At 38.5% G+C, this 24,889-nt stretch overlaps 1 protein-coding gene and 1 pseudogene across 1 annotated transcript in view; both read left to right on the top strand.

The window, feature by feature from the left end:
- CHD9 (chromodomain helicase DNA binding protein 9) overlaps positions 1-24,889 on the top strand; it is a 235,821-nt gene that overhangs the window by 186,616 nt on the left and 24,316 nt on the right. Inside the window, exons 25-30 of the mRNA XM_011946605.1 lie at positions 5,714-5,817; positions 6,340-6,457; positions 8,069-8,126; positions 11,812-11,854; positions 13,692-13,911; positions 17,854-18,056. Of these exons, the coding sequence (XP_011801995.1) occupies positions 5,714-5,817; positions 6,340-6,457; positions 8,069-8,126; positions 11,812-11,854; positions 13,692-13,911; positions 17,854-18,056 (746 nt within the window). The remainder of the gene's footprint in view (positions 1-5,713; positions 5,818-6,339; positions 6,458-8,068; positions 8,127-11,811; positions 11,855-13,691; positions 13,912-17,853; positions 18,057-24,889) is intronic.
- On the top strand, positions 18,665-20,884 carry LOC105514937 (annotated as a pseudogene).

The following is a 24,889-nucleotide window of genomic DNA, read 5'->3' as shown; positions in this document are numbered from 1 at the left end:
GAATAGACAATTCTTGAAAGAACATATACAAATAAATGGTCATCAAACATAGGAAAAAATGCTCAATATCACTAATGATCAGGGAAATGCCAATCAAAACCACAATGTGATACTGCCTTACTCCTGCAAGAATGGTCATAATCAAAAAAATCAACAGATAATAGATGTTGGTATGGATGTAGTGAACAAAACACTTCCACACTTCTGGTGGGAATATAAGCTAGTACAACCACCATAGAAAACGGTGTGGAGATTCCTTAAAGAAATAAAAGTGTAACTACCATTTGATCCAGCAATCCCACTACTGGGTATTTACCCAGAGGAAAAGAAGTCATTGTATTAAAAACATACTTGCTCACACATGTTTATAGCAGCACAATTTGCAATTGCAAAAAATGTGGAACCAACCCAAATGCCTATCAGTCAACGAATGGATAAAGACACTATGATATATATACATATGATGGAATATATACATACATATATATATATATGATGGAATACTACATAGAAAGGAATGGATTAACAGCATTTGCAGCAACTTGGATGGGATTGGAGACTATTATTCTCCAATATGGAATGGAAAAACCAAACATCATATGTTCTCATAAGTGGGAGCTAAGCTATGAGGATGCAAAGACATAAGAAATACAGTGCACTTTGGGGTCACAGGGGGAAAGGGCGGGAAGGGGGTGAGGGATAAAAGACTACAAATTGGGTGCAGTGTATACTGCTCGGGACATGGGTGCACCAAAAGCTTATGAATCACCACTAAAGAACTTACTCGTGTAACCAGATACCACCTGTTCTACAAAACCCTATGGAAATACAGAATTTTTTTAAAAAAAGAAATTTGTCTAAGGTTACCCAGATAAAAATGGCAAAGATTCAGACAACAAAAAAGGTTGCCTATATTTACTATCTCTACTTCTTTATCTTGCATTTTCTCTTTAACCCATTCCAATGGATCTTTCTTCTTCACTGTCTCACTAAAGTGGTTCTTAACACAGCCCCTAATGACCTACAGTGTGATCAACTCTCTAAATTTACTCTCTGTCCTCCGTAAGATGCTGTCTTCTGTGGGCATTTGTGTTAACTATACCCATCTGGTTGTCCTTTTTCTCACTACTCTTTCCTTTTCATTCCCTCTTGCTAGCTCTTATTTCTCTAATAGATCTCTAAATACTGGATTGACCAAGAGCTCTGTCCTCAGCTCTCTTACCTTTTTCCTTAGGTGAACTCATGCAGCTTCATCACACCCAATATGATCTATAAACAGGTAAATCTGAAATTTACATATATCTCCTAGACCTCTTTCTTGAGTTTTAAGCCATTAGTCAACTGCCTCCCAACATTTCCACTTAAATGACTAATTAACATCTTACTTTCCCTGGCTTTTCCAAATCTCCTGTCTTCAGTCCTTTCTCTTTTCCTTCCCATGTACAAGTCTTCTCCATCCTAGTAAATGTACAACCCATTGCTGTGTTGTTATTCTTGATTCCTCTCTTCCCTGTTAGCTTGACAAAATACATGCCAAATCTTAGTACCTTTCACTGTCTCCTCCGCCAAATCCCTAGTCCAAGCCACCATGATCTCACAGTTAGACTTTTGCAGTGGCCTCGTAAAACTGGTCTGTTTGCCTCCACTTTTGCCTCTCTAGGCCTGTCTTTCACACAGCAGCCAGAGTGGTATTTCTAAAGCAAAGATCAGGTCTTGGCACTCCTTAACACCCTCCAGATGTTTCTAATTTCTCTTAGAGTAAAATTCAAATTCCATATGACCTACAAGTGCTTCCATAACTCTGTACCCACTTTCTTCACTGTGTCCCTCACTGACCATGCTCCAGCCACAGTGGTGGTTGTGTTTTGCCAATCTGTCAAGCTCATTCTATGCTGTTCTTCCTGGTCCAAATATTCTTTCCCCAGGTCTTCCACAGAACCGCCCCTTCAAATTACTCGCATCTCAACTCAAGTATTTCCGACCTTCCCTGCCAACCTCAGCTTAAGTAGCCCACCAGTCATTCACTACTATTTAACCTTCTTTTATTTCATTTATAATGCCTACTACTACTTAAAAATTACGTTAGTTTATTTGTATGTCTTATTTTATTACAATTTAAGCTGCTTAAAGGTAAGTATGGAATCTGGGACGTTGTAAACACTCAGTAAATATTTGTCAACTAATTGGCTGCTTTCCCTTAGCCTGACTGGATCTGATCCACTTGTAACTTTCCCAGGGACTGCTCTCTGTGGATTGTACCTTCTTTTTCCTCTTTCATTAGTTTCCCCCCTTTTCCTTCTCATTTGGATTTTAACATGTTTATATCTCCCTCACCTTAACTTACACATACACACGCATGTGCACACAACACTTAATGCTTTTGGACCCAAAATATCTTCAAACTACCATATTGTTACTCTCTTGATTTGACCGCCAAACTTATTTTAGGGGGTTCACAGTGACCAGTCCTGTAATCCCAACATTTAAAAAGGCCATGGCAAGTGGATCATTTGAGCCTGGGAGTTTGAGATGAGCCTCGGCAACATGACGAAACCCTGTTTCTACAAAAAGTAGAAAAATTGACTGGTTGTGGTGGTGTATGCCTGTAGTCCCAGCTACTCTGGAGGCAGAGGTGGAAGGATCACATAAGCCTAGAGAGGTCAAGGCAGCAGTGAGCTGTGATTGCACCACTGCACACCAGCCTGGGTGACAGAATGAGACACTGTCTCCAAAAAAAAAAAAAAAAAAAAAAAAGAAGCATCGGTGTTTGTTGTCTTCTTTTTCTTCCCTCCCATTCACTGTGCAGTCTACCACAATGCAGCTTCTACCTCTTCACTTCAGATGTTCACTGATATTCTTGCTGCCAAATTTAATGGATATACCATAGTGCTTACCTTACTTTACCTTTGTTGACCACTTCCTTCTTTTTAAAATGCTTCCATGGTACCATTCTCCTGTGGTTTTTCTTTGTACCTTTCTGCTTGCTGCTTTTCAGGCTCGTTTTCTGTCTCTTAGAGTTCGAGGAATCTTCACATAGGCCTTCTCTTCTTGTCACTTACTCTTCTTGGGTGTTCTCATCTTTGTGGCTTCAATTTTTGTTTCTATGCTTATGTCTTCCAAATCCCTGTCTGTAGCCCATGTCTCTCTTCTGAACTTTAGATCCTTATTTCTCCAGTGTGCCATGATTAATTACTCTTCTCTCCAGGTCTTTGCATTCTTGTTACAACATTCTTTCTTCCCTTTTTCCATTCTCTCCCTCCTCCTGCTCAGCCGACATTGAGTCAGCCTTTCATGACCTCTTAGATCTGAGTTAGGCACATAACCAGAGTACCCTGCCACAGCACTCATCACACAATATTGCATGTCCCTCTTTACAAGGGCATGTGCATGACTATCTTTACTATTGCCATTATTGGCATGTAGTGAATGCTGTTTAAATATATTTTGAGTGAATGATCTACCCTGGGGAAGTTAAAGGAGACTTTATGCAAGAGATGACACAAGTTAGTCTTTAAAAACAGAAATCAACAACACCTAATGTGCATGCGGCACTTAAATTTGAACCATGAGTTTTATATACTGATTGCCTCCACCTCTTTACAAGCAGGAAAACCTTCCACCTCAGATGGTAATCACAATGTTTTGAGCTTAGAGTGCCACCTGATGGTTGGCAAAGGGAGCTATCTGACCCACTTTTTTTCCTCCTCTGGGATTCTGTTTCCAGTGTTCTTTCCTCTTTCCTTCATATTTCAGGGCTAATGCTTTGTTTAATCCTACTTAATAATTCATTCAAAAATAAATATCTCTTTTAACCGTATTTCTCATTTCTTTTTAACTTTTTCCATATCACAAGAAAATCATTCTTCCTTTTTCTCTCTTTTTCTAAACTGAAGTCAATTGTGACCCTTTTGTTTTAAAGCAAAATTAGATATAATAAGGTGTTCATTTCGAGTGCTGACAAATTCCTTTAAGAATCTATAGAAATATCTCTTTATCCACTTCCTTATATTTCTTGAGTTAAAAATTCTACTACAACATTTGTGAAAAATAAGTAAATTTGTTTCCTTTTTTATTATAAAATTTATAAGTATTTTCTTTTCACTGCTAGTGTCTTCTATCTGACCTATATTTTGATTACACATTGGATTCTTGTCCTAGGAACATGTTGATCATTTGTTCGTTTATTTTTATATAAAAATTTGAGTTTCCAAAGACAGCCAATTTAGAATCTAACTTTTCCCACAGAACTTAATTGTCAATAGGAAATTCCCCATTTCTTATAGGTCTTTGTTAAGACAGATGAAATTCTGCTTTGTATAATTTATATTGTTTTATATCTCTGGTTATTTGAAAATTGGTAATTTATGAATACCAAATAGAGAAATTCTCGACTATTCAACTTTTTGTAGTAATTTATCCAGTTCAATCTCTATCCATTGTCAAATACAAGCAAGTGTGTGTGTGTGCCTGTGTGTATATATACACATATTTGTGTATGTTTATATATAAATATATATTTGTGTGTATATAAATTGATACTTGTTAATCATTGTCAGACGTTAACTGTATTCTGTGCTAAAGAAGACAGTGACTTGAATCACTGTGGTAAAGAAGTGAACATTTCAGTCCTTCTATAGATGACATGTTTTTAGACATGTTATATATATAACTTGCTGAAGCTTTCTGCGAAAATAATAATTTCAAGTGATGAGCGAAGAATAAGAAAATTATTTTTGCAAAATTGCCAGTTCTGTGGTTGTTACTCATAAAAACAACCAGTCTACCAAATCAAATCATTATGGGTTTGTTATTTTACTTTTTAATAGTCTATTGTGATTTTATGGCATTGTATTATTTATTTACAACATCAAAACAGCATTTGAGTGTTTCTTGTTTTTTGAGACAGCATCTCACTCCCATGGCCCAGGCTGGAGTGCAGCAACATGATCTTGGTTTGCTGTAACCCCAGCTTCCCAGACTCCGGAGATTTTCCCATCTCAGCCTCCCAAGTAGCTGGGACTACAGGTGTGCGCCACCATGCCCAGCTAATTTTTTGTATTTTTAGTGGAGATGGGGTTTTGTCACATTGCCCAGGCTGGTCTTGAACTCCTGGGCTCAAGTGATCTACCCGCCTCTGCCTCCTAAAGTATTGGGATTACAGACATGAGCCACTGTGCTTGGGCTACACTTGAGTGTTTCAATCAAATTATGAATCAAAAATTTGCTATTACAGGGCATTTTCAGCGTGGTTTTCTTAGCAATAGTGGTCTAGAGGAGACATTACTTGTTCTGCAGCCTAAAACAATTCATTTACCCTTTTAGGGCCTCAGTTTTCTCACGTGCGAAATGAAATAATTGAACCACATGATTATTGCCAAGTTGTTGGCTGACATAGTTTCTACTTCCAATAGAACCCTTTCTCTCTAAATAAAGAAAATCATTGAAAGAATATGATGCTTTAAGAAAATTGTATAGTAAGCATTGTTGAAACTTATTTCTTCTCTTGGGCTTAACAATATTCGTTTATTTTATGGTATCTTTGTTATTGCACAATTTTATAATTTTAATTGGTGGCAATTATGAATGATTAAAAAATAATGAAATCCTAAGCTCTCTCTTGAAAGCCACAATGCTTTAAAAGCTGGGTAAAATTTTACCTCCTTTTTGACTCATTTATAATAATTCATAATGCCATATTATGATTTTTTTACAGTGACATTGATGTTTGGGTACCAGAACCAGACCACTCAGAAGTTCCTGCTGAGTGGTGGGATTTTGATGCTGATAAGTCACTCCTTATTGGAGTTTTTAAACATGGTAAGTAAGAAGTAAGGTAGGTGGGATCCCTTTCCATGTATAAGGCAATTCTGTCAGTTCTCAGTTCATTGATTTCCACTTAAACAGCTTTATTCCAGTAACACCTATGTTATATATACAGAATTAAAAGCATACACTACCAGACTATGTGAGTCACCACATTTCCTCATGGGAGGGTGGCGTGTGTAACCTACCCTTCCTGGATGTAAATCTAAGACAACTTCCTCTCTCAGGAAGAGTTCTTATGTGAGATATGTTTGTGTGTTTGTGTATGTGTATAATACAGTTTATCCTATTTTTCATATTAACTGATAAATGTAACTGAAATTTTAATTTAGTAAATATCTATTACCAGATCATTTAATGTTTGTGATAATTTCTGGAAAACATACTTAACTTACAGCATTTTAATATCCCTTTAGTCCAGAAATATCATCCACTGTAAATAATGAGGAATGCTTATATGTATACACCTTTCTTCTTTTTATCTTTTTTTACTTTTGTAATTGGTGATGTTTTCAGGATATGAAAAATATAACACTATTCGAGCAGACCCAGCATTATGCTTCTTGGAAAGAGTGGGAAAACCTGATGACAAAGCAGTTGCTGCTGAACAGAGAGCGAATGATTATATGGATGGGTATGTGTGTTTCAGAGTCATGAATTTTCTATATGTCTTTATTCAATATCAGCATATTCTGTGTCACACTATTTATCTTTAAATGATGTAGCAGTAAGGGAATTGGAGTTTACAATCTGAAAGAGCTAAAGATACACTAATAGGTTAGCACTTATCTAACAGAATGTGATCGAGGAAGAGGTTGGACATGCACCACACCCATTCTTTAGGTGAGTTTTTCATTTTTTTCATTTTAACAGGTATATCATGGCCACTGAGTTCATAAACTTCTAGGGGCATAGAGGGGAGAAAAAGGCAAGAATGTTATAGTTGATGAGTCACATGATGACGTTTATTACATAGTCATCCCTCAATATCCATGGGGGATTTTGGTATCCAGGACACCCTGCAGATACCAAAATCCAAGGATATTCTAGTCCTATATATAAAATTGCATAGGATTTGCATTTAACCTGTGCATATTCTCCTGTATGCTTTAAACTATCTTTAGATTACTTAAATTCCTAGTGCAGTATATATGCTATATGCTATGTAAATTGTTGCTGTATCGAATTGTTGAAGGAATAATGACAGAAAAATCTGTACATGTTCAGTACAGATGCCATAGTTTTCCAAATATTTTCTTGAGACAAGGTCTTGCTCTGTCATCCAGGCTGGAATGCAATGGCACAATGACGTGTCACTGCAGCCTTGACCTCATGGGCTCTAGTGATCTTCCCACTTAGTCTCCTGAGTGTCTGGGACCACAGGCACATGCCATCATGCCCAGCTAATTTTCTTCTATTTTATTTTTTGTAAAGATGAGGTCTCCCTGTGTTGCCCATGCTGGTCTTCAACTGCTGGGCTCAAGTGATCTCGCACCTTAGCCTTGGCTTCCCAGAGTGCTGAAGTTATACGTGTGAGCCATCATGACCAGCTTTTTTCGCATGTTTTGAACCTGCAATTGGTTGAATTTATAGATATGAAACCCACACATATGAAAGGCCAGCTGTACCTGTTTTAAGGCCTTATGTAATCTTTCTTTTCTTACGCAAAGAGAAAAGTAAGATGCATGTTGAGGTTAATAAAAACACATTTAAAAACGAACTCGTGGTCGGGTGCACTTGCTCATGCCTGTAATCCCAGCACTTTGGGAGGCCAAGGCAGGTGGATCACTTGAGGTCAGGAGTTTGAGACCAGCCTGGCCAACATGGTGAAACCCCGCCTCTACTAAAGATACAAAATTAGCCAGGTGTGGTGATGTGCACTGGTAGTCCCAGCTACTCGGGAGGCTGAGACACGAGAATCTCTTGAACACGGGAGGCAGAGGTTGCAGTGAGCTGAGATAGTGCCACCACACTCCAGCCTGGGCGAAAAGAGCGAAACTCCGTCTCAAAAAAATAAAAATAAAAATAAAAGTGAACTTGTGAGTAAGGGTACATTAGAGCTAGCTTTCCCCCTGTTTGCTATATAACAGCCTTCCTGCTGCATCTTGAACTCTTCTGGCTAGAGAAGAGATACCAGTCTGACCTTTAAAACAAACTAAAACCCTCCAACAAGACTTTGTTTGTCCTATCAAGTGAACTCTTAAGTACATTACAGTAATTACAGCATTTGTTTGTATTTTAACAGGGATGTGGAAGATCCAGAATACAAACCTGCCCCAGCCATCTTTAAAGATGATATAGAGGTATGCATTGGATTATATTTTTAAATCTTCAGTTTTAGATATTCTTTGGTTTCTTGTGTTTGCTTTTCCTTTGTATTATTTTTTGTTTTTGTTATACATAATTCTTCTGTTCCTCAGATTAGCTAAGTAAGTGATCAACTTGGGTTGACAAACATCCCAAATAATCACTCAGAATTCACCTGATCTCCCCTTCTAGACAAGATAGGGACTGGCTTGGACAGGTGGATGGAATGGGGCTTGCCCACCTCTACTTCTTAAAGAGCTGAGAAACACAGTGTCCAAGAGCAAAATCCCAAAGGAGAGTGAGAACTAGATACTAAATATATACTGCAAGAGTTAGAAACTATACCTACATGAAGAGGTTTGAGATAGAGGGTGGAGCATCAAGGACTTTTGAGTTGCCAAAGCATAGTTCTCAGTACTCTGTTTATAGAATGTCAAAAGAAAGAAAAAGATGAAAGTACAGAAAATAATCTGTAGAGTGGGAAAAAGGATGTTAAAAGAGATGAAGAATGTCTAATATTGATGAGAATGTGGTAAAAGGCTAAATGACGCTAAAGCTATCAGGTAGGATTTGCTGGACTTGGTAGCTAAGGGGCTTTGATGAGGCCATGAGACAAGGCTTGCTTCAGTATGTGGACAATGAGAACCGAAATCCTGTATAAGATCAGGAGTCTCAAAGGCCAGTAATTACTGACTAACAGCACAGAGAAATAACAAGGAAATTTATTTCATCATGGACTTTGGGTAAGAAAAGTATTGTTTCCCTTGAGAATTTGTAACCGTAGACCCACCTTCTCTTGAGTTCATGGTTTGTCTTCTACTTTATCTGTGTGGTCCAAGAGCCCTCAGTGTAATATAAAAAAGGATCAGTCCTTGACTGGTAATATATCTAGGGTGCCAAATAAAAACAAAAAGCACCTGGAAGAAACAGTTCAACCCAGACTATGCATGAGTCCCAAAGATGAAGCCCGCCATTAAATGAAGTAAAAACCCCAAGTTTAAAAATAATTGAGAAACCATTTACCATGAGTGAATGTTAGCATGCAATAAAGAATAAGATTCGACCCCTGAGAACTTCTGATATATCTATTGAAATTTAAAAAAAACCTATTGAAATTTTTTAAAGTAAATTTTTAAATGATTAAAGATATTAAAGAAAGAACCAGGAACAAAAGACAAGATATGATTTTAAAACACTAGTAAGATGTGAAAAAGATGATATTTAACTTTAAAAGTGGGAAAAGGTTGAGTGCAATGTGGCTCACGCCTGTAATCCCAGCACTTTGGAGGGCAAGGCGGGAGAATCACTTGAGCCCAGGAGTTCAAGACCAACCTGAGCAATATAATGGGACCCCATCTCTTAAAAAAGAGAAAGAAAAACGTGGAAAATACATTTATTGATATGTAAAACTGAACAAACAGATTAAACATTCTCCTGGAAAAGCAGATTAGACACAGTTCATGAAGAGAGAAATGATTTGGAAAACAGATGTGAAGAAATTATCCAGTATAGCATAATGGATTTGTCTGGACCAATCAGGAGAGATAACCCAAATAGTCATTTGAACAGGGAACGTATAATGTAAAGAATTATTATAATACAGTGATAGATTAGTAAAAAGTAAAGACTACATTAAAGAATATAGGAATAGCATATAAAAGCAGCATCTACCGCTCCTAGGACTCAGATAAAGCTCCCAAGGAAGAGTCCCATCCCTATCAGGGCCAAGATCCAGACTTTGGTAGGAGGATATGGCCATGTCTCACTGGATGGCAGAAAAGTTGCCAAACAGCTACCCTTTGAAACTGCCTGTAAATCTGCCCTGTAAGGTTGCCAAGGAAGATTTTCCTGGGAAAGTGTCTCACTGGAAGCACTCTGCTCACAATACCACTAAAGAGGGAGGTTGCTGGGAAAAGTTGCTAAGGGTGCTAAAGAAACTGCTCAAATTGACCAGGCACAGTGGCTCATGCCTGTAATCCCAGCACTTTGGGAAGCCAAGGTGGGTGGATCATTTGAGGTCAGGAGTTCAAGACCAGCCTGGCTAACATGGTGAAACCCCATCTCTACTAAATATACAAAACTTAGCCAGGTGTGGTGGCGTGCACCTGTAATCCCAGCCACTTGGGAGGCTGAGGCAGGAGAATCACTTGAACCCAGGAGGCAGAGGTTGCAGTGAGCCGAGATTATGCCACTGCACTCTTGAGTGATAGAAGGAGACCTGTCTCAGAGAAAAGAAACTGCTCAAATTGTGGGGGCTGGGCATTGGGGAAGTGGCCTTGCTATGGGAACTAAGCAATGGAAGTGCTCACCAGAATTAGGACGGAAAACCCTTTAACTCCTACAGTGTCTCTCCAGTTTGCTTTACTAACAAAGCTTTATATCATGCTGACTGACAGAGGAAAAACTATTTAAAGAGCTGTTTAACCATTTTCTTCGAGCAGGTGAAAAAAAAAATATGAGAGGAGCTGGATGCAGTGGCTCACGCTTGTAATCCAGCACTTTGGGGAGGCCAAGGAACAGACATTGCTTAAGCCCAGGAGTTCAGGGCCAGCCTGGGCAACATAGTGAGACTGCTTCCCTACAAAAAATAAAAAAAGATGACACTTGCTTGTAGTCCCAACTACTCAGGAGGCTGAAGCAGGAGGATCACTTGAGCCTGAAAGGTTGAGGCTGCAGTGAGGTGTGTTCATGCTACTGCACTCCAGCCTGGACAACAGAGTGAGACCCTGTCTCAGAAAAAAAAAAGGAAAAAAGAAAGAAAAATATGAAAGGCAATAAATTTGGAGCAAAGAGACTGAAATCAATAACCAACATAGTGGAATATGTATTAAAAAATTTAGAAACAAGGAGGATAGCATGATAATGTCTGGCATGTATCGAATAGGTATTCCAGAAGGAGAGACTAAAGAGAGTAAGAAAGAAGCACCATAGCAGCTGAGAATTTTTCAGATGTTATGAATACATGAATCCTCAGTTTCAAGAAATACAGTAAGTTTTAGCAGGATAAATAAAACTAAGACCATTCCAAGAAATATAACAGTGAAATTGAAGATATACCAAACAAAGAGAAGATATTAAAAGCAACCAGAGAAAAAGAGAAACCTACAAAGGAATTATGATTCTAACTTCAGGCTTTTTTAAAACAGCAATAGAAACTAGTAGTCATTGATATAAAATTGCTAAAGTTATGAATATAAGGTGATACTGGAATAGCTAATTAAAGATACTTTGTTGACAAAAACTGGATCTACAGCACAAGCAAACTGCTTAAGGCTGAAAAGGAAAAGATTTGTAGCTTACCTAATAACCAGATATGAAAATGAGTAAGTTATCTAACAGTTGGTATAAGAAAGGGGAAAAAAACACACTTAGTTAGCAATAAAACGTAGGGCATACTCATAGAGGAAGGCTGGAGGAAAAGAAACTAGCTTAACAGTAATCATAGGAAAGGAAATACTTTTAGTAAATAATTGTCTAATTGTCAAAAGCAGTAGAGAAGTGTGAAAGGATGAAAACTGAGAATAAGCAATTAAAAGTTTTATTTTTGCTAAATTAATTATTTAACATTCCATTGCGGGGGGGAAACAGCTCTCTATTACAAAGAAGTTTGATTCTCTTTTCTTTTTTTATATATCTCTTGACCCAATTACCCTGTGACAAGTTTCTATTTTCTTTTAAAAGGATGATGTTTCCTCACCAGGAGATCTTGTTATAGCAGATGGAGGTAAATTGCACTTACTTCTATACTTAGTATTATTGTAAATTCATATTCTAATCATACTATGAGATCAATAAACTGTTACACTTTTATAATGTTTCATATATAAACATTTTTATTGACTGCAGTTACAATCATTATAGGACATACTAGTTGACTGGGAATTTAACAGTACTTTTAGTTGTTATAAAATCTTTAGGCAGTGACTCACTGAGCTTTTATAGAATATAGGTTTTGATGACATTATGACTTGATAAACTTGTATGTGAGATTTCATCATTAAAGTGTTGATCCAATAATATATTCAACTTCTTTTGCATTGTATGTGTACATTAAGAGTCATTCTTTATCACCTAGTTTCTACAAAGCTTTTCTGTGCCAGGTCTTGCTTCTACTTCCATCTGATATCAAGATAGAAATGCACTGTTACAAGAGTGCACTCACTCCCACCAGCATCCCAGAGGAATAGTGCCTCACCCTGCCATAGTTCATTTTATTTTTATTTTATTTTTATTTTTTTATTATACTTTAAGTTCTAGGGTACATGTGCATAGCGTGCAGGTTTGTTACATATGTATACTTGTGCCATGTTGGTGTGCTGCACCCATGAACTCGTCAGCACCCATCAATTCATCATTTATATTAGGTATAACTCCCAATGCAATCCCTCCCCCCTCCCCCCACCCCATGATAGGCCCCAGTGTGTGATGTTCCCCTTCCCGAGTCCAAGTGATCTCTTTGTTCAGTTCCCACCTATGAGTGAGAACATGTGGTGTTTGGTTTTCTGCTCTTGTGATAGTTTGCTAAGAATGATGGTTTCCAGCTGCATCCATGTCCCTACAAAGGACGCAAACTCATCCTTTTTTATGGCTGCATAGTATTCCATGGTGTATGTGTGCCACATTTTCTTAATCCAGTCTGTCACAGATGGACATTTGGGTTGATTCCAAGTCTTTGCTATTGTGAATAGTGCCGCAATAAACATACATGTGCATGTGTCTTTATAGCAGCATGATTTATAATCCTTTGGGTATATACCCAGTAGTGGGATGGCTGGGTCATATGGTACATCTAGTTCTAGATCCTTGAGGAATTGCCATACTGTTTTCCATAATGGTTGAACTAGTTTACAATCCCACCAACAGTGTAAAAGTATTCCTATTTCTCCACATCCTCTCCAGCACCTGTTGTTTCCTGACTTTTTAATGATTGCCATTCTAACTGGTGTGAGATGGTATCTCATTGTGGTTTTGATTTGCATTTCTCTGATGGCTAGGAATGAAAAAGTAGTTTTTGCTTAGTATGAATGATTACAGCTTGATTATGGTATAGATAATTATACTATTACATCTTGGAAATAGAGCATTAGAGCCTACACTTACTAGGTGGATAAAACTTAAAAGTTACATCGTTGTCATCTTGAATTTTAAAAATGTTTCTTCCCAGTGATTTAAAATATTTTGATTCTAATTAGACTGAGATAAACTTAATACAGAAGGCTTCCATTAGAAACGTTTGCAATATTCAGTGTCTCATGGATTCACTTTGGCTGTTTATTTAAGTTAAAGCCTTGAATATTTGCCAGCCAGTGTGATATATACTAGGCATGCAAGAGTTGTATTTGCTGTGCAACTCTTTATTCCACTGTATTCTACCTACTTTGAACTGCTCTTAAAGTTTGTTGTAATATTTCCTATAGCTATTGTTAAAAGAAGCTTTTATGATGAGAAATGTGGTTGTTTTTTTCCCACATAGATTGAATTAAAAATTTTTAAAGTAATGTTGCTACTTTTGTGAGCTTCATACAGTATCTGTTTAGTTACTATTACTTATTTAACTATAGATGGTCAACTGATGGAGGGTGATAAAGTATATTGGCCTACTCAGTCAGCTTTAACCACACGTTTGAGGCGTCTCATCACTGCATACCAGCGTACTAATAAAAACAGACAAATTCAACAGATACAACCAACTTTCTCGGTGCCTACCAGTGTAATGCAGCCTATTTATGAGGAAGCCACTCTTAATCCTAAAATGGCAGCCAAGATAGAAAGACAGCAAAGGTAAGACAATAACACTAAATTTTTAATGCATTGTGTCTAAATATAGCTGTCCATTCTAAAGCCTATCTGGGTACAACTTTCACGCTTTGTGGAAAACATACATAGAATGTTGGTCAAAGCAAACTGCCTTGTGCATGTACACACATATACTAACACATTTATATATGTATAAGTGTGGTAAAACTTACAAAGATTATTGTGTCTTACAGTTAACTAACCATACTTTAATCATTTTTTTTGTCATGTTTAGGAACACTGAGGTATTTAAAAAATAAATAAATAACTGGGCACAGTGGCTAATGCCTATAATGCCAGCACTTTGGGAGGCCGAGGTGGGAAGATTGCTTGAGTTCAGGAGTTCCAGACCAGCCCCGGCAACAAAGCGAGACCCCCATCTCTACAAAAAAAGGCAAACATTAGCCAGGTGTGGTGGCGCATGCCTGTGGTCCCAGCCACTCAGGAGACTAAAGTGGGAGTATCACTTGAGCCCAGAAGGTCCGTGCTGCAGTGACATGTGATTGTACCACTGCATTGCAGCCTAAGTGACAGAGCAAGACTGTCTCAAAAAGCAGAAACAATTGAAGGTGTAGAGCAAACTCATGAATTGAATCATTGGCCGGCCGCCATGGCTCACACCTGTAATCCCAGCACTTTGGGAGGCCGAGGTGGGTGAATCGCTTGAGGCCAGGAGTTCAAGACCAGCCTGGCTAACATGGCAAAACCCCATCTCTACTAAAAATACAAAAATTAGCCAGTGTGGTGGTGTGCACCTTTAATCCCAGCTACTTAGGAGGCTGAGGCATGAGAATGACTTGAACCCAGGAGGCAGAGGTTGCAGTGAGCTGATATCACACCACTGAACTCCAGCCTGAGTGACAGAGTGAGACCATCTCAAAAAAAAAAAAAAAAAGAAAAGAATTATCAGTAGAACAAAAGTTTATGTTAACTAAATTCCATTCTATCGTATTTTACATTTTATATCCAGACTTTTATGAAATATAAAAATGTATGGAAAGCATACATTCCTTTACTCAGAAGACAAATCCTTGGAACTACTGAAGTCAAAGGGAACAAATTGCAAGCGACCTTGTTAAAAAGACAGGCAAACTTCTCTCATTCCACAAGCTTTAACTTCTTGAATAGAGTACATGGGAAAGAATAGCTATCTTTGGCATAACCTGACTTCCTTGTTACCCGTGTCCTTGGATGTTCTCTGGAAGATATATTGTTCTTTTGATAAATTGTTCATTTGTTGTTTCATTTGTAGCACATTGATCATACTTAAAATTTAGTCTGACACTTAAGATTTTAGCTATCTTAGTCATAATTTTCAGATACTACTGACTCTGTAAATGAACTGTTTTTGGTATCTATTGTTGCATAACAAACTACCCCAAAACACAGTGCTTTAAAACAGCATTAATTTTTTATTTCTCCCAATTCTGTGAGTTGACCCAGGTGCTGCTGCTGCATTGTATGCTGTTGGCTGGGTTTCTGAGATACCTAGAAGAGCCAAAGAGCCACAGTAGCCTCACTCATACGACTTAACAGTTGGTGCTAGCTGCCAGCTGGGAGCTCAGATCCCAAGAGTGACCATTCCAAGTAGAAAGGCAGAAGCTGCAGATTTCTTATGACCCAGTCTCAGTAGTTACAAAATGTCATTTTTGCCACCCTCTGTTGGTCAGAAAAAGCCACAAGGCCAGCCCAGATTTAGGGAAAAGGGAAATAGATTCTACCTGTTAATGGGAAGAGTGGCAAAGCATTTGTGACCGTCTTTAATCTACTACAAATTTTCCCTCCATCTGTTGAATCAGGATTAATCTTCCTAAAATATTAGTTTTATCATAATATTCGATGGCTCCTTATTTAGTATAGGTAAAAAGTGTTAAGTTCTTAAGCCTAAGTTTGAAGGTCTCTTCATTTTTGGTTTTAACATGCATTTCTAACTTTATCCACTTCTTTTCCCTCAGCCAGAGTGCCCTACTTATTCTTGACTTCATACCCTAGCCTATATTGTTTCTGTCACCTGGAACACCCTTTCTACCTGTTTATTTCACACCTAGCCCATCCTTCAGAGCTCAGCATATGGCCCATTTCCTCGAATAATTTTTTTTTTCTTGAGATGGAGTCTCCCTCCGTCACCCAGGCTGGAGTAAAGTGGCACAATCATGGCTCACTGCAGCCTCTGCCTCCGGGGTTAAAGCGATTCTCCTGCCTCAGCCTCCAGAGTGGCTGAGACTACAGGTGTGCATCACTATACCTCACTAATTTTTGTATATTTAGTAGAGACTGGGTTTCACCATGTTGGCCAGGCTTGTCTTGAACTCCTGACCTCAAGTGGTCCGTCTGCCTCAGCCTCCCTCCCAAAGTGCTGGGATTACAGGCATGAGCCACTGCACCCGACCTCTGCTATTAATTTTTTTAAACAGTCTAGCTCACAGTATTCTATTTTTTGTACTCACATAGCAACTCATCTAAGTAAACTACTTGTTTGTCACAATAATATTAAGATATTGTAATGAAATTCATCTTTTCCTTTCTATGTCTTTCTCAATTGTATCTTCTTGGGAGTGGGCACTCTGTCATATTTTTTGTCCTGTGTAGTCTTTCAATTAATCGTTTTTCCCATTTTTATTCTTATTACGCAGATTGAATGACTTGGGTTTCCCAAGCTAACTATTTTTACATCATAATTACATTAATCTTCTTAATGTATCACTATGATAAAAATGGCCCATTCACATTTTTCAAAGGTCTTTCCAGTATGTTTTTTCTCATTTACACAACAATCCTGAGTGAAGCAAGGACAGGGTTCTACACATGCACTGAGGTTTGCAGATCTATGGTGCATGATAATGATATTACCATTTCAAAGCATCAGGAGCTTTCAACTGAAAGAGATTACTTTTACCCAGGCATTTAGGGCATTTCATAATCTGACCCAAACCCTATCTGGCTTTGTCCCCAATATAAGCTATATCCTTGTCAATCTGGAACACTCATCCTTCCCCTACAATATGGAGCATTCCCTCTTTGCTTTCTCTGTGCTTTCTTCCTAGCTTTCCCTAACTGTAGCCTTGTCCCATCTGAAATGCCTCTTACTCTGTGTTGCCTTTCTTGATTGTCAAGTCTGAACTAATCCTTCTATCTTCTGTGTTCTCCTGAAAATTTTGGTTTCTTTAACTCATACAAATATAAGCCATTACCTTATACTATAAATGTGTTTGATTTTATCTTTTTCCTGAAGGGCAGGATCATCTTATATGATTTTGTATCCTGTGCTTATTTTCTCATATAGTAAAAATGCAAAACACTATTATTGTCTGAAGGAATAGTGTATACTTTTAAAAGTATGTTGGGGACACATGTAATCAGGACCTCCTGAGGCTGTGTTACAGGCACACATCCTTAACTATTAAAAGTGATTTTTGTTTTTCTTTTTCTTTTGGAGACAGAGTCTCGTTCTGTCTCCCAGGGTGGAGTGCAGTGGTGTAATCTCAGCTCACTGCAAGCTCCGCCTCCTGGGTTCACGCCATTCTCCTGCCTCAGCCTCCCAAGTAGCTGGGACTACAGGCGCCCGCCACCATGCCCAGCTAATTTTATTTTTGTATTTTTAGTAGAGACGAGGTTTCACTGTGTTAGCCAGGATGGTCTCAATCTCCTGACCTTGTGATCTGCCCGCCTCAGCCTCCCAAAGTGCTGGGATTACAAGCGTGAGCCACTACACTCGGCCCATTAAAAGTAAATTTTTTTTAAAAAAGTATGGTTGGATAGATGAGTTAACTAGCATTTTAAAATGTTTTACAAGGCAGCAATCTTGTATTTAATCCTATAGTGTTAAGTACTTGAAATGTTTTAAGTTTGTATTATAGTAATTATATTTAGTATTAATATTAATTTTAGTGACCAGTGTGGTTTTTGTTTTAATCTGACTCAAAACAGATGGACAAGAAGAGAAGAAGCTGACTTTTATAGGGTTGTATCTACATTTGGAGTCGTTTTTGACCCTGACAGAGGCCAGTTTGATTGGACAAAATTTAGAGCTATGGCTAGGCTACATAAGAAAACTGATGATAGTTTGGAAAAATATTTGTATGCATTCATGTCCATGTGTCGGAGGGTTTGTCGTCTTCCTTCCAAAGAAGGTATGTATAAAATTTCTTTTTTTTCCTTGTTTCAGTCAAAGAAGCAAAAACCACTCTAAAATTCAGAAATTTCCAATTTGTCTCTTTTATGTGAAATTTCATTACTATCTAATTCAACTTGTCAATAATTTGTTAGAATTGTAAATAAACTAAAGATCCTCTATTCTTTAATCCTGCTATTAAATTAAAATGAGATCTAAAGAGAATAAAAGTATACACGGAGTTTTAAGAAAATAGGTAGAGTTTAGTGATAGATTTATGATTAGGAGGTGGTGGAAGATAAAGGATTGCTTTTGTTAAACAGAACTAACCTATATTTTCAGTCCATCTTAGAGGAATTGCACTAGAGGGTTTATTTACCTGAATAATTTTGCAAGGAATGAAGCCCCCACTCATAAGACATTTTAAAGAATTTTCTAGAAAAGATCTCCCAGGGCCATCTTCACAGAAGACTACTAAGCAGAGGTGTTGATGCAACTCAACTAAGGAATTGTTCTGGGATGCATTTCATTGTCTTCAAAGCCCAGAGACATAGCTCATCCTGTCAACAGTTCTTCTCAGTAATGCTGTGTCATGAACAGTTGTCTCCATTCTTTGTTGTGTATGATTTCTGACTGCTAAACCCAATGGCCTGCTATTCCTGTTTTATAGCAAACAGATTTCCTTACCTGCTTTAAATGTATTTCCTAACAGATTTTTTTGTCAGTTCACTGAATGGAGTAGCCAATCACTTGATTACTAGGTAATTCAGAGTAGATTTCAGTCTGTTTTCAAGTCTACTGGAAAACCATAAATGAGTTTAAAATGACAGATAAAGCAAAATATTGTGTCATTTATAGTTGGCAAGAGGCCCTCATTTTTTAAAAATTTTCTTAATTCCCATCAATGATATAGTGATATGAATATATTTATCACTTTTGATTCTAGTTTTAAAAGGGAAAGGGCTAATTACTAAATAATCTTTGAAAATGTAGGGCTTCCTCAGAAATGTGAGTAAGGATATTTGAGGCAGGGGCATGAGGCGGTGGTGACCAGGCTCAGGCCAGGACCCCACTCCTTCCAGTGGCACCATGGGGAAGGCCGTGGGCAACCCAAAGCAGGCACTGCGCTGCGTGGCCAAGTCGCAGACAGTCCACATGGAGGTGCATCAGCACAGAGGCAGCACTGCAAAAAAGAAAAAAAAAAAAGACATAAAGCTGAGTGTTAGAAAGATACTCGCCAGGCTGGGCACAATGGCTCACGCCTGTAATCCTAGCACTTTGGGAGGCCGAGGTAGGAGGATCACTTGAGCCCAGAAGTTTGAGACAAGCCAGGGCAACATAGGGAGACCCCATCTCTACAAAAAAAAAAAAAAAATAGCCACATGTAGTGGTGCATGACTGTGGTCCCGGCTACTTGAGAGGCTAAGGCAGGATCCAGGACCTGGACCCAGGACCTAGGACTAGGACCCAGGAGGTCTAGGCTGCAGTGACCCATGATGACACCACTGCACTTGATCTCAAGCAACAGACCTTGTCCCTAAAATAAATAAACAGAAAGTTTACTCACCAAACATAATACTGTGTTTGGTGATTACACGTGGACTGTTTGATGAACCCTTTCTGACCAGGAATATGCAGGATTCTATTGTTGACACAGATTTAAAGGTTAAAGACCCATAGCTCATTGATTTGAGTGCATGCACTATTGCACTTCACATCTTCCAGCAGAATGAAGATGGCCCTAGCAGTGAAAATTTGGAGGAAGAGACAGAAGATATAATTGTGGCAAATCACGGGGTTCTGCCTGCAGCCAAATCCCATGGAGTTTGGAACAGCCTAGTGTCTGATGTGGAAGTCAAATCACACCTTGATGATGTGATTACAACCTTACCATTTTCAGACAAGAATGTCAACAGCAGCCTCAGCACCTGGAACCAGGTGGTGCTGCTGCAGGGTCCTCCAGGAACTGGAAAAACATTCCTATGTAAAGCATTAGCCCAGAAGTTGACTATTAAACTTTCAAGCAGGTATTGGTATGGCCAATTAATTGAAATAAATAACCCTAGCCTCTTTTCTAAGCAGTTTTCCAAAAGTGACAAGCTGATATAACTAAGATGTTCCAGAAGATTTAGGATTTGATTGATTATAAAGATGCTGTGGCATTTTCACTGATTGATGAGATAGAAAGTCTCACAGTAAGCCATCAGGCGCCATTGGCATGGTCAACGCTGTCTTGACCCAAATTAAATTAAAAGGCATTTTAATGTAGTGATTCCAACTACTTCCCAACATCACCGTGAAGATTGACACGGCTTTTGTGGACAGGTCTGCTATCAAGCAGTGTATTGGTCTGCGCTCTGCAGCAGCCATCTTCAAAATTTACCTTTTTTGTTTGGAAGAACTTGTCAAGTGACAAGTCATATACCCTCCTCAGCAGCTTTTAACCCTCCAAAAGCTGGAGATGATTGGCTTCATTGAAAACAATGTGTCAAAATTGAGCTTCCTTTTGAGTGACATTTCAAAGAATATCGAAGGCCTCCATGGCCAATTCCTGAGGAAACTCCTTTTTGTGGCTCATACACTGTATGTCCAGGCTACACCAGGCTTTCTCTCTGGCCGTGGACAAGCAGTTTGAAGAGATGAAAGAAGCTTTCAGCTTACATTTGGTCCTGAGCTTCCCATTCTATAGCTTTTTAGTGGAGAGCACACAAATAGTAAGTAATACCAGTTGCCTCACAACAGCCACCACTCTGGAAATCCTCTCTATAAAAATTTGCTTAGATCTGTCTACAAGCCAGAAACCTACAACACCAACCTTTGTTATAAGTATTATATTTACTTTAGTTTCAAATGCATTAGAAGACAAACAGCTTGTCATTTTAACTGTTTTTAAAAGATAAATTCAAATGTTTAAAAGATAATTCAAATGTTAATTTGAATGTCTCTTTTGTTAAGAATTGTCTCAGTGTGGCCAGCGCAGTGACTCACACCTGTAATCCCAACACTTTGGGAGGTCGAGGTGGGTGGATCACTTTAGGTCAGGAGGTCAAGACCATCCTGGCCAATATGGTGAAACCCCGTCTCTACTAAAGATACAAAAAATTAGCTGGGTATAGTGGCACGCACCTGTAATCCCAGCTACTCGGGAGGCTGAGGCAGGAGAATTGCTTGAACTTGGGAGGTGGAGATTGCAGTGAGCTGAGATCGCGTCATTGCACTCCAGCCTGGGTGACAGTGAGACTCCGTCTCAAAAAAAAAAAAGGAATTATCTAAGTGTGTTTATTTCCATCCTGCCTCCAACTGATGGATGCAAAATGCTACACAAGTTTGTTTTTTTAAAAAAAGGAAGATTAACATAGGTATTATAGAAGAAGGAGAACTGTATCACCCTACATAAGCATGTAATCATAGCATTAAAAAATGAACATATCATTCAAGCTAGAAGGTGGCAATGGCTTTATGATGTCAGCTTGATTAATGCAAAAATGGCTTGGAGACTTTTTAATGGATAAGAAAAACCTATTTCTATGTTAATAGAAATTGAGAGAAAATTCTAGGTAACTGTTCTTTTATAATAATCAAACATGGTCCCATTTGCAGGAAGAGTGCAGACCTGCAGTGTTCAAGTGAGATACGTGCTGGATATCCCTCATAAACCAGTGCAGGCACACATGCATTGCTTGGATATTCCCATTGTTTTGTTGGTTCAGTAACATTATTCACATCTCAGGCCGGACATGGTGGCTTATGCCTGTAATCCCCACATTTTGGGAGGTCAAGGCTGGTGGGGCAACATGGTGAAACCCTGTCTATACTAAAAATACAAAAATTAGCCGGGCATGGTGGCGAGCACCCGTAATCCCAGCTGTTCGGGAGGCCAAGGCACGAGAATCGCTTGTGCCCAGAAGGCGGAGGTTGCAGTGAGCCAAGATCGCACCATCGCACTCCAGCATGGGCGATAGAGCAAGCCTCTGTCTCAAAAAAAGAAAAAAATAAAACAAAACATTATTCACATCTCAAATGATGATTCATGTTAATATAAGATAAATGGGACAATAATTGGTCTATGTTAAATAATATTAGTTTTGCTTTTATGTCGTGTTAAAATAAATTTCAGTTGCTTCTCTTAGCCTTTTGGCTAAGATCAAATGTAAAATTGATTTCATATTAATGCTTTGTTAAAAAAAATGTGAGTGAGGTTGAGGTTCTGCTTAGAGCATTTCTCATATTTCCTCACTTTACAGTGTCCTTAATGTCTCAGTAATTTTTTTCACAGCACTCAAGGCTAGAAGAATTACCTAACATTTCTGTCTAATGAATAATTAGGTCTGACAAGTCAATAAGTATTTATGTCCTCACAATCCAGTAATTATTTAAAAACACACTGAAAGAAAAAATAATACTTCTTTCTTTCTTAAGTAGCCATAATTACTAATCAAATGTGTGCACTGGTTGGGCACTGTATAACTTTTCAAATCTTAGCAGTAGACTGTGTACTTCCCACCTCGTTTCCTGCTCCATGTTGATTTTTGCATGGTCCTTGATTTTTTTTTCAAATTTTTTTGTTTTGAACTACTTTTAAAATTACAGAAGAGTGCAAAAAATGTACAAGGAGTTTCCATCTATCTCCCACCCTTCCTCTCTCTCTCTTTTTTTTTTTTTTTTTTTGAGACGGAGTCTTGCTCTGTCACCTAGGCTGGAGTGCAGTGGCGTGATCTCGGCTCACTGCAAGCTCCACCCCGCTTTCACGCCATTCTCCTGCCTTAGCCTCCTGAGTAGCTGGGACTACAGGCGCCTGCCACCACGCCCGGCTAATTTTTTGTATTTTTTTTAGTAGAGACGATGTTTCACTGTGTTAGCCAGGATGCTCTCCATCTCCTGACCTCATGATCTGCCCGCCTCAGCCTCCCAAAGTGCTGGGATTACAGGTGTGAGCCACTGTGCCTGGCCCTTCCTCTCTAACATTTTACCAGAGTAATTATAGTATAATTATCAAAAGAGGAAACTGCCGGGCGCGGTGGCTCAAGCCTGTAATCCCAGCACTTTGGGAGGCCGAGACGGGTGGATCACAAGGTCAGGAGATCGAGACCATCCTGGCTAACCCGGTGAAACCCTGTCTCTACTAAAAAATACAAAAAAAAAACTAGCCGGGCGAGGTGGCAGGCGCCTATAGTCCCAGCTACTCGGGAGGCTGAGGCAGGAGAATGGCGTGAACCCGGGAGGCGGAGCTTGCAGTGAGCTGAGATCCGGCCACAGCACTCCAGCCTGGGCAGCAGAGCGAGACTCTGTCTCAAAAAAAAAAAAGAGGAAATTAACATTAATGCCATTAATTAAACTACTTATTTTAGTTTTACCAATTTTTCAACTAATGTCCTTTTTTGTTCCAAGATCCTACAGTGTATTTGCTTTTTCTTTCTTGTTAGCTTCCTGCAGTCTGTAACAGGTTCTCAGCTATTCCTTATCTTTAATGACTTTGATACCTTTGAAAAGTGTTGATCAGTTATTTAGCTGTGTATCCCTCAATTTGAGCTTGTCTTATGTTTTTACATGAGTGGATTGAGGTCATGCATTTTTGGCAAGAGTGCCACAGAAATGATGTGTTCTCAGAATGTAATATCAAGGGATTGGTGATGTCAGTATGTCTTATTACTGATGATGTGGACTTTAATTGTGTGGTTAAGGTAGTTTATGCCACATTTGGCCAGTGTAAAAATACTGTAATTAACAAATATCTTAAGCTTCACAAATCTTGTTTCTTCTGAAACTTTCACCCATTGATTTTTAGTATGTCTACAGCAGTTTTTTCTGTGGAATTCTGCTGTAAGAAAGGATGTTTCCTTCTCTCTCGTCTGTTTAATAATCAGTTATTTATTCATATCAGTATGGATTCATGGATACTTATTCTATAGGTTACAATCCAGTATTGTCTTTATTTATTGCTCAGATTGTTCCGTATTTGGCATTAGGAGCTGCTTATGTTGGTCCCTGCATTATTTCAGCAAGCCTGTATTTCTTGAGTACTTCCCAAGTGTCAGTAACCCACTTTTGCAAAGGCATAACCTTATCAAAGGGGAGGTAGCATGAGCTCATGTTGAAACTGAACTGGGAGGTAGCATGAGCTCATGTTGAAACTGAACTATCTCAAGCTAGTAATTTGTGCAGTGTTTGAAAGATGTGGCTGTGTTTCCCTAGAAATTTGAGAAAGCCCTTGTTGCCCCTGTGAGTTCATTCCAATGTCCTGTTCCCTTTTGCAGTTTGAGATATGCCAGCTTACATTTGTTTATGGAGTATCACTTAACACAAGCTTGTCCAGCCCATGGCCCAGGACAGCTTTGAATGCGGCCCAACACAAATTCATAAACTTTCTTAAAATATCATGAGGTCGTGTGTGGTTTTTTTTTTTTTTTTTTGGCAATTTTTTTAAGCTCATCAGCTACCATTAGTGTTAGTGTATTTTATATGTGGCCCAATACAATTCTTCTTACAATGCAGCCCAGGGAAGCCAAAAGATTGGACAACCCTGAACAGTTCTAATTTATATTTATAAGTGAGTTTGAGCAAGTGTTTATGTCTTTAAGACAAGTGTTATTAAATGCATAGGTCATAGGGAATTTCTTAAAAGAAAATTCCCAGTTCTATTACTTCCAAAATAATCTTATGTTTTACATTAACATCCAGTGTTTTATGTTACATGATTTTTAGTACTTATTTTTAAAACTTTCTCCTCACTGGAATTTCAGAATTTCAAAATCCTCACTGAATTTCTCCTCACTGAAAAGAAATTCTAGGAACTATACAGTGCTATTACATGGAGGCACATTTTAGAAATGGTATTATTATAAATATATAAAG

Source organism: Colobus angolensis, unplaced genomic scaffold (genome assembly GCF_000951035.1).
Source record: "Colobus angolensis palliatus isolate OR3802 unplaced genomic scaffold, Cang.pa_1.0 Scaffold251, whole genome shotgun sequence".
Taxonomy (NCBI): domain Eukaryota; kingdom Metazoa; phylum Chordata; class Mammalia; order Primates; family Cercopithecidae; genus Colobus; species Colobus angolensis.
This window is presented reverse-complemented; position numbering and strand designations above follow the sequence as displayed.